At 37.2% G+C, this 10,725-nt stretch overlaps 2 protein-coding genes across 2 annotated transcripts in view; one reads left to right on the forward strand and one right to left on the reverse strand.

Annotated features, from left to right (window-relative positions):
• LOC127971139 (polycomb group RING finger protein 3) overlaps positions 1 to 1,813 on the reverse strand; it is a 33,728-nt gene extending 31,915 nt beyond the window's left edge. Inside the window, exon 1 of the mRNA XM_052573953.1 lies at positions 1,659 to 1,813. The gene's annotated coding sequence lies outside the window, so the exon portion shown is untranslated. The remainder of the gene's footprint in view (positions 1 to 1,658) is intronic.
• An 881-nt stretch (positions 1,814 to 2,694) lies between these two features.
• Positions 2,695 to 10,505, forward strand: slc49a3 (solute carrier family 49 member 3). Its single transcript, XM_052573949.1, has 10 exons — positions 2,695 to 3,130; positions 5,288 to 5,446; positions 6,884 to 7,100; positions 7,196 to 7,272; positions 7,352 to 7,489; positions 7,642 to 7,758; positions 8,067 to 8,219; positions 8,290 to 8,447; positions 9,382 to 9,494; positions 9,875 to 10,505. Exons 1-10 carry the CDS (start codon positions 2,969 to 2,971, stop codon positions 10,039 to 10,041), a joined length of 1,461 nt encoding a protein of 486 aa, XP_052429909.1. The 5' UTR covers positions 2,695 to 2,968; the 3' UTR covers positions 10,042 to 10,505.
• The last annotated feature ends 220 nt before the right edge of the window (positions 10,506 to 10,725 follow it).

The following is a 10,725-nucleotide window of genomic DNA, read 5'->3' on the forward strand; positions in this document are numbered from 1 at the left end:
TACGTAATTGTAACTGTAAACCTACATCTCAGCAAAACCAGGGTCACATTTCACTGGCTCAATATTAAACTCATTTTGTTTAACGTGAGATAACTTCACATCAGCGTAAATAACTGCCTGCACTGCTTCATGCCAGACCACAGGCTTGACCGGTTTTAGAACTCGCTTTTCTGGGTATGCACTAAAATCATGGACAAACTGAAAGGCATTGTTTTCACTGAAACCACTTAACTGTTACTGGCACATTAGAGGGGACTGCGCAATAGCCATAGGCCACATGCTTTAGCCTGTACTACAAAAGACATATTAACATTAACAACACGTGTCTCATGATGACATGTATAGTCTTCCTTGGACGATCACACTGTTTTAACACTAACAAGAAAGCATCAGACATGAGACTGACTAACCAATTAATCATGTATTAATGAAACATCATATGAATGTTTGACTCACTAGTTATGTCAACGACTAGTATGGTTAGTGTGTGAGTCTTATAAAACCGGTCAAGAACATGTCCAAAATTGTTTTTTATAGCGTTATTAATTTTAGTGACATTTTCATGAGCTTATCTGTCATTACTACAATGCATATTTTTTCAGATTATTCTCAATGGTGAATCCGAATACTGTGATAGAATTTTAAATGGAAATTATGTAAATATGGCATAAAAAAATTGGTCCTCAAAATCAACTGTGAAATACATTAAAAAGCATCGCATGAAGGTGGGGCCTTTGGATTAAAAACACTGTGACACATTTTATATTTAAGATAACACTCTAAACTAACATCTGAACATAGAACAAGTCAATTTTCAGTGGTCAACATTGTTATTAGAATGCCAGAACACAGAAATTTCACAGCTGACTCTCAGAAGAAACCAGATCAATGTGGACATCAACCAATGTCCAGAGCTGACAACTCAATACGTCCCATCATGTAGGGGAGTAGTATATATCCCCATGGGACATTAAGGGGGACACGACTGCCCACAACTTTGGGACAACAGAAAATTGTCTTTAGTGCAATCAAGACGGTTACAACAATATACTGTACTCCATGACCCCAACTATAATGTAAAGCATGCACAAAGATGGATGTGTCCAAACACATGAGGCAGGACTTGTTGGTTGTTCCTGCCAAAGGAGTCTGGGGTGCAGGTTCGCACATGCTTCCCCAATAAACCCTTCGGGCTTTAACTTGTCCTCTGGCCCAGATTTGGGGCTGCCAGAGCATCAAACCCCAACTTTCAACACACAGATGGGCGGATGATGATAATGATGGACAGGAAGCTCTCAAGAACATTCCAGGCATGAGGAAGAGGAGGAGAACTGACCAGCACAAGAACTGTAATCAGACACAGGAGTGCATGCTTATGAAACTCCAGCTACACTAGATTACACTTTTTCCCTTCTTACAAAAGATGACCCCGGTTAGGAGCTGCAGGGCCCGGCGTCGCCGTACACACACGCACATTTACACACACATACAGGCACGACCGCACATAAACAGCACGTATAGCCATGCAGAGCTGCCATCAAGCGGAAAAAAACACAGCGAGAATAAATGAAAACTCCTCGTTTGCCCTCCGAAAGAAAGCTCGGGAGACGCATACGTGCAATGATCAGGGGGATCGGTTCAAGTTTAAAGGAACAAACCTGTTTATGGCCGGAGCGGTCCGCTGGATATTGGGTTGAATCCGAGTTAAATCCACTATCAGTAAAACAAAGAGGCGAAAATGTCCGGCCAGTGCCGAAACAGGCCGAAACAGCGCACTGAGGAGCCCCACTGCGCATGCGCAGATTTTGTCGATGGGAGGGGTTGTGAATGAGAGATTAAAGACATTGGATTATACTTCATTTATTGTGTTTCATTTATTTGGCTGCATGGATCTTGGTGAATTACATTTAGTGATTATGCTTAATAACGACTATTAACGTATAAAATTATGTTAGATATAACTCATTTATGTATCTTAATGGATATTGCCTCAACGATTTATGTACAAATAAAATAAAATAAAAACACATTTAAGTATATGTTAGCCTGTTTTTTATCATTTGTACACTTTTGAGACACAAATCTATTTTTGTAAATAATAAATAAATAACGCATATAATGAAGTTGAAAGATATTGGCACTGGAAATACCTGAATGATCATACCACACGTGTCATTATTTTAACATGATCTGTCCGGTTTATATTTAATTCGTTGTTGTAAAAAAATATTTGATGTCAATTATGATAACATTTTAATTACAAATAGCCTAACATTATATTTAACTTAGTATTCAACGCAGTTTAAGGAAGATTTAAAAAAAAGATTTCATTTTCTTGAAATCTGATTGCAAACTAACTGAGGATTTTAATGATGATGATGATGATGATGATGATGATGTTTCATCCAAAGCGATTTACAGTGCATTCAGGCTATCAATTTTTACCTATCATGATGATGATGATGATGAACCCTGAATTTGTTCTCGGATCAATAGTCTGTCCCTGCATGATATACAAATTGTATATTGTATTTTTACGTTTTTTTTTTTGGAATTAGACTGTTTTATAAGTCCTTTAAAGTACTTTACCTGATGCTTGCTAAACTTTCGAGCAGACGGTTGAAGCATGGAGCTTCAGAAACCGGCCGGCGCTATGACCGCGAGTCATAGTGATTGTGGATTGGATGAGTGTTGCGCCTAACAACTCTCATTCACCGGCAGATATGTGAAATCAAAACCAAAACAATGGTCTTTCTAGACAAACCAAATAACCATGCTGGTTAATTTTAATTGTTCACTGTTTGGAAACGTTTGTCTGGAAACTGGTTAAGTTATGTGTGTAGATTGCTGACAGTTTTTTTTTTTTTTTTGCTCCAAATGGGTACAGCGCTGACGACGGGCTTGAGAGTTTTTAAGAGTTTCTGAAACTCTTTCTTTCTGGATCTGGTTGTGGTCCGGGACTGTCATTATGGATGATGGAAGCGCGGACACTGAAGCGCTCGTCCGGAGCTCGAGTGAAGATGTTCGGTCTCACCTGGACTCGAGAAACACGGCTAGCAAGTTCAAAGTTTACAAAAGGAGATGGTTCATCCTATTTGTACTCTGCCTGCTAAACTGTTCTAACGCAATGGTAGGATGTTATAGCCCTACTCATTAATTTACAGAGAAATCATAACCTGCGTTAATTATTATTATTATGTTAATTTATTTTTGGTCAAGTACAAATATGCCTGGGGCAGATTTATATCTGAATAGAACCAAATGTACTTTTGAATTACTCCACCTCTTCAACAACTTTTGTTTTTAATGACGTCATGAAACCCTCTTCCCAAGGCTCCAATCTCGGTTATGTTTAGCTACTTTAAACATCCAATGAAATTAAAATTTACGTATCGACTTAAAGGGATAGTTCACCTTCGGTTGGTCCCCACTGACTTGCATTGTGGTTTTTATTGTTCTCCATAACATGGAAGTCAATGGGGACCAGCAACTGACGGTGAACTATCCCTTAAAGAGTACTGTATGTCTGTTAGCTTCCAACTAATATCATACATACATCATACGTTGACACAATTATATTTTAATAAATAGGCTATGGGCAATTTAGTCCTCCCCTTTTCAAAACTACTAAAAACTTTAAATTTAAGCTTTAGACAAATCTTGTTTCACAGCTATGATGTACACTAAGGCCTATAGGCATTTTACAAAAAGAAACAAGCTTTTTGTAGACCAGGGACAAGCTCATGGATATGGATATATGAAAAAAATATATTTGCGATTAATTGTGATTAATTTAATCATTAATCGGCATATCATGTTGTAAATTAAAACATCTCTACTGATTTATTTTGTATGTTGCTGTTCAAGTCTCCCAATTTATTCAGTGTTTAACTCAATTTTAGTAAATGTGACCCTGATGGCTGTGAAAACCCAGCTAAAGTATTTTTTTTTTCTGCATAAAAACAATCTTCATAAGCCAAATAGCATACTTTGAAAATGTAACCTTGATTTCTTTAATATTGATTGAGTATAGTTAGATTAATGGTTGAAATCAAACTTTGATGCTTGTTATCTCATAATTAGATTTTCAGACGTCAGCCTGGATTTCACACAGGGTCACAAATGTTCACACTTTCCACAGTGATCAGTCCACTAGGGGCTTCAGTCTACAGGGTCATAACAGGGTCTTCCTAATAGCCCAGCTGTAGTAGGACATGGATACGCCCCCCGAGGCTATTATATCTGAAGAGGGCGTGTGCCAGAAAGGGGTTGTCAATCTTAATTACGCACCCGTGGCTCCCGTGGGACCTGTCATTTGCACTGACACCATTGTATATGTGTTACAAGGCCAAGACATCCAAAGCTGTTCATCTGAAATACGAGAAATCTACATCATGTCTTGGCACAATGTGTTAAAGCTTAGCAGATGGTGTAATTCAGGGCTTATTGAAAGATTAGAATCTTGAGGAAATCTGATGATGGCCTAAACCTGTATATGTGATTCTGGATTGTAGTCGAAGGCATGTGTTAAGAACAAGTTTTTTTAAGTTCAATCAGCAATGACGGTTCATTTAAGGAAAGTGTCTTATGTTACGCAAAGTGCACAAAAGATTTCCACGCTGACTGCAAAAAAAGCATCTATGAATTTGAATTAATGTGGAACAGCATCCCAGTAAGTTGTGCAGTGGTGCATAAAACGACTGTATTGTGTTTTGGGATCAGCTGACTGCCATCTGTCACGCTGCTGCATACATATAATATTCTTGATAACTAACAAGAAAATGCTATTGTGTACAACACTGCAAATGGCCACTGCACTGTGAATAATGCTCAGAAGGGTATAGCTGTTCTTCTTTTCTTACTGTTCACTTTAGTACCACTGAAATTAAATACTTGTATTTTTACTCAATTACAATCTGGAAGAAAATAAAATCTTATACTCCTTTTTTTTTTTTTTTTTTACAATGTGGCATGGCTTCTAGAACTTGTCCCAGTTTAAATTCAAGTATAATTTCTCAGTAAAACTTGCTGCTTACACTTGCACATCACTCTGTGTTTGTCATATTTAGATCATGTGAGGGGCCCTTCTGACCTGTGGTTTCTTTGTTTTGCAGCTTTAGCAGTTAAATGTTGAACTGAGACTTTGACTGTGTCATAGAGCAACTTCATACACTTCATATATTTAATAAATGGCAATTATACAAATAGTTGTATTTTTGACCAGATATCGTAATAACGTACACATTTATGCTACATTTTCATTTTTATGTGTTCAATTTCTCCACAGTCATGGCTGACTTTTGCTCCTGTGGCCGACCAGACGGCACAATATCTGCAAGTCTCTCTAAATCTGGTCAACTGGCTGTCGCTAGTCTATGTAGTGGTTGCTATCTTCTTCAGTCTGATCACAACATGGGTGCTGGACACACTGGGACTGCGCTTCTCGGTATGCACAACATACTCTCAAAATTAATTGAATATGGTTTACCAGCTGTTATGAAAATATATATATTTTTAAAGGTATAATAACTATAGTTTTTGTCAAATACCATTGTTAAAGCTGCGGTTGGGAACTTTTGATGCTCTGGCGGTTAATAAACAGAACTGCTTGCGTCTTGCAGAAGAACATAGTAGCCGGAACTACTTCTCTCTGTTTATGTCTATGAAGAATCACAAAGGTACTGGGTTACTCCGCCGCGGTACCCCCGAAGCAATCTAAAATAGTCCGAATATAAACACTTATTATAGGTGCATCCTAGTGATTCAGGACAAGCCAAAAACACGGTTTGGAAAATGGATTCATGGTGTACTCGCTTATTATATACATTTTTCTACATTTTGACCACAAACAAAGTTACGGACCGCAGCTCAGATTGGTTGTTTTTTACCGGGAGCGGATGGCTTTCTGCAAATGGCAATAGGACCACTGGGAGGGATTATTTTTCACAGATTATCTGTCTCATATTCTACTGTCAGGACATAATGACAGGTTTAAAAATATGTAAAAAATATATTTTTACAAAAGTTCCCTACAGCACCTTTAAAGTTATTTTTTTTAATAAAAAATAATTAATCAGTAATGCATCTTTTTTGGCATTGATGACTTATTTCACAGTTATATTGTAAATATAAGAAAGTAAAGGAAAAAGTATGGTTTGTTGTGACAGCATGCCAAATTACATATAGGCCTATATAAACGGTAAAGGTTTATATTGGCTAAAGGTCAAATGAAATTCACTTAAGTAAATAATCATAGGCTATGTGTTTCAATTAAATTAGGTGTTTGTTCCAAATCATCTGTAAGCCTACCAACCTGCAAACTCACAGACTTCACTTTGTTCTTGACGTGCAAAAACCTTTGTTTGTAACATTTTGTCTTGATGGTAATAAGATTCACTTGTTCTGACTGCCACCTAGTGGATATCTCACTTCAGTTCATTTGTTTTTCAGTAATGTAATAATAAAATATGATGAAACACACTTAAACCAAGTGGGGAAATAAAATGTTATATTAAAGGCTATATATTGGGCTAAATTACATCATTATATTAAACCTAGCCGCAACGAGCGTGCACGTGCAAGCAAACCGATTTTCACGACGACCAACAATTTTGCGACTTATTCTAATTCTGAATTACAAGTTAACGTACTTTTCATTTGCAATCAAATTATTTTGCTAAAAAAAATGCAATACTTTTTTAAATATAAAAAATAATTATTATAATTGTGTTATATAAAATGCTTGCTATAAAAGAGTTATCAATTTGATCCTATTAGGTCATTTATTTACTTAACAAATGTATTCATATTAAATGTTTAAAAAGTCAATTTCAGCACAGAAACACACTTTTATACTTTTCTTTCTTCCTATCTTCTGAAACAGCTAATCATGGGCTCATGGCTCAACATGTTGGGCGCTATCCTGCGTGTCATTGGCGTGTTGAACTGCATCCCTGAGTGGGCCATATTCCCTATGGTTATGGGGGGGCAGACGCTCTGCGCCCTTGCCCAGCCTTTGGTCATCTTTGCCCCCACCAAGCTGGCAGCTATCTGGTTCCCTGATCACCAGAGGGCCACAGCTAACATGATGGCTTCCATGGGTAACCTTTTTTACAGCTCGTATCTTATATGGTATTTCAGGGCCTTTAGCCTAACTTACTGTAGAATGGTAATAATCTTCTCTTTTTTTATCCAGCCAATACTGTTGGGCTGCTCTTAGCGAATATCTTCTCTCCGATGATAATTAGTTACACCAGTACTCTTTTCAAGCTGGTAAGAACTTGGTGGCATAAGAATTGTATTTCTTGTATTATGTACATCCTAACTGTCCCGCTGTCTCTCTGACTTGTAGCTGTTGATATATGCTATACCTGCCATCGCAGCCTGTTTTCTAGCAACAGTGGGGATCTGTGAACGCGTCCCCCCGACACCCCCCTCTGCCAGCATGGTGACCTCCAGCTCTGAACCTTTTCTACACGGGGTCAAACTGGTACTCCACAGTTTTAAACAAACTGACATGACAGCTTATTGCATGAGTGCATTTTTCGAAAACTTATGAAATATATTGTCTGACCACAGGTGACTCTTGTCAGTTTGTCCTGCTGTCTGAGATTCACCGCACTTTGTCCCTTTTATTTACAGCTACTGACAAACAAAGCATACATGGTCCTGCTGGTGTGTTTCGGTTCAGGAATAGGGGTATTCACTTGCTTTTCCACCTTGCTGGAGCAGATACTTTGTGTCAAGGGCTACTCAAATGTAAGAACCCAAAAATAATTTACCCACATTTACCTCAAACCATAAAACCAACCTGTGTTATAATATGTTAAATAACTAGAAAAAAGCTTAAACTCAGCTAACTCAAAAACTAAGTTTGCTAACTTTGAATGCTGGATTGACAAAGCCTTGACTTATACATTTAAAAAACATAGCATTAAATATTGCACTACCTAAGAAAGCTAGATAGATAGATGGAAGGATTATATAAACATCACTTTCATTTGCATGTCAGATCTGTACAGTATTAGTAATCTTAGATTTGTGTCTCTACATGTTTAATGTGGCAGGACTTTGCAGGACTGTGCGGTGCAGTTGCTATTGTATTCGGTGTTGTGGGTGCTTTTCTCCTCGGCCTGTACGTGGATAAGACCAAGAGGTTTACAGAAGTCACTAAGATAAACATGTGTCTGACATCCCTGGGCTGCTCTGTTTTTGCTGTGGTGAGTAGAGTAATGATTTCAGCATTGTTAAAGTGTGTTTGACCTGAGATGTCATCCTGCTGTCCGTCAGGTTTCCCAGTTAAGCGAGCAGAAGGTCATCATTGGTGCAGTGTGTGCGTGGTTTGGATTTTTTGGGTACTCTGTATATCCCATTGCAATGGAGCTCGGAGTTGAATGCTCGTACCCTGTGGGTGAAGCAACATCCTCTGGATTGATCTTCGTGTCTGGGTAAGGTTTTTATTAAGTGTTTAACAAAAACTTGCTTAAACTTGTCTCTTAAAAGAATAGTTCACCAGAAATGTATTTACCAAAATAAACTTAATCACTTTCGGACCTTTCTTGATCAGTTTGTTTCTTCATCAGAACACCTTTGGAGAAACCAATGATCACCAATGCATCCTCTGCAGTGAATGGGTGCCATCAGCATAAGAGTCCAAACTGCTGTAAAACATTAATCCACACTACTTCAGTCCATATATATATATATATATATATATATATTATTATTATTTTTTTTTTTTTTGTTAAAAAAACGTTTAGTAACTAATATAAACTAAAAATAGATTCCTCTATCCATAATTTTGTTTCTCCAGTAAAAAAAAAGTAATCTTGTCTGAATCAGAAGAGAAATATGTATTGTACAGATCATGCATGCACTGTTTAACAAGTGATAACAGACCAAAATAGTTCAAAGCAAATATGCTGGTGGATTTTGACGTGAGAGGACAAATGGAGATCGACTTTTTACTGGAGGAAGTATTAATAGGGATGGTGTAAAATTCAAATAGTCTTAAATATAGATTTGTTTCTCACAAACACAGCTTTTCACTTCAAAAGACATTAAATGTCTTTTGACATTTAAATAAACAAATAAACTTGAATTAAATGATGGACTGTAGTCATGTGGATTATTATTTTTATCAGCTGTTTAGACTCTCATTCTGACGGCACCCATTCACTGCAGATTATCCATTGATAAGCAAAGTGACATAATACTACATTTATCCAAATCGTTCTCATTAAGCAGCAAACTTATTTACATCTTGGTTGGCCTGAGGGTGAATATATCTGTAGCAAATTTTCATTTTTGTGCTAACTATTCCTTTAAGATTACTAACATCTTATAGACTTAACTGATGTGTTTCATGTGATGTTTAATCAGACAAATTCAGGCCGCCCTTTATCTGCTCCTGCTACAAGCTCTGGCCAAACCAATGGTAGATTCTCCATTATCTGTATGTGCTGCTGGAGCAGATGCCAATTTGAGCTGGACAGGTGAGTAATCTTTGAAATATTTCACATACTAGATATTAACAGAAAGATAGCATGCAGTGTTCTGTACAGTAAATGGTAAAAAGCATGGCTTTATTCTTGTGGCAATAGTTTCCTCTCCTCACCGTGTCACGACTCCCATCATGCTTTGCAAATCTAGTGTTGCTGGTTATTGCACTAGTTTCACATCCTCTTTCCACATAAACTGAATCCAATGTTGGTAGTGAAAATGCTCAAAATGGGAACACGTCCACATTAATCCAGCCTTCCGGCTTTTCCTGGTCGCTTGATGCCTTGATGAATTAATGATAGAGTTGGGCTGAGCTCCAGGCATTCATTTGTTTCCCTCTCTCTCTTGCTCTTTATCCTAAATGTACACACAGTGCCAGTGCTGGTGATGGCAGGCCTGTGTACTCTGGGCACCTGCTGCTTTGTTGGCTTTTTCCACACGGATTACCGGAGACTCCGTGCGGAAGCCACAGCCTCACCAAATACAGAGACAGACCAATCAACAGGAGGAGACACCTGGGCAAACAGCATTGATGCATAAAGGGACAGACTGATCTAACAGCAAGAGAAACCACTAATGACAGTGTTAAGTACACTTTAGGAAGTCTTTTACCTCATTAACACTGGAAATATTGCCTTAAATCCTCAGACGTGGTACCAGTTTAACCGCAATTAATGTTACATAAAGTCAAACCAAGACCAAATGTTGTTTCATGCAATTTTAATCTAATCTAGTTTTTATTGTAATACAGGGTACAGGGATTTTTTTAACTATTTTTACCTAATGCATTAATAATTATTTTACGGTGTAGTTATTTGATGAGGTACATGTGTTGTTGGATTTTTAAAGTTGGAAACTAAGGCTATTATTTATATTATGAAAGTAGAGATATATATGAGTGGAACAAAAATTCTTTAGGACTAACTTTCTACCTTAAAAGTATGTGCATAAATAAAGAGCTATTTGATAAGAATAACTGCTGTGGTTTAAAAACAAAAACAAAATTGCACATTTTCTTCCCAGACTTGCAATTGTTTAAAACATTTTAGAGAATTGAGAGAAAAAAAAGTGCCAATTACCATTTGTTTTATCATTATACTATGATTAAAACTGTGGTATTGATGCAAAATATTGCAGCTTTATGAAATACTTCTGATTGGTCTTTGTGTGGTCAAAATGTTTTTTTTTTTTTTTTAAATGACCACTAAACTGTACATTTGTCTA

The sequence above is a fragment of the Carassius gibelio genome, chromosome B14, assembly GCF_023724105.1.
Source record: "Carassius gibelio isolate Cgi1373 ecotype wild population from Czech Republic chromosome B14, carGib1.2-hapl.c, whole genome shotgun sequence".
NCBI lineage: Eukaryota > Metazoa > Chordata > Actinopteri > Cypriniformes > Cyprinidae > Carassius > Carassius gibelio.

Excerpts from the sequence above, each read along its gene's own strand:
- slc49a3 (XM_052573949.1), top strand. The coding sequence starts at position 2,969 with ATGGATGATGGAAGCGCGGACACTGAAGCGCTCGTCCGGAGCTCGAGT. Across the intron at positions 5,447-6,883 it reads CACTGGGACTGCGCTTCTCG|CTAATCATGGGCTCATGGCT; the intron begins GTATGCACAACA and ends CTTCTGAAACAG. Across the intron at positions 7,101-7,195 it reads TAACATGATGGCTTCCATGG|CCAATACTGTTGGGCTGCTC; the intron begins GTAACCTTTTTT and ends TTTTTTATCCAG.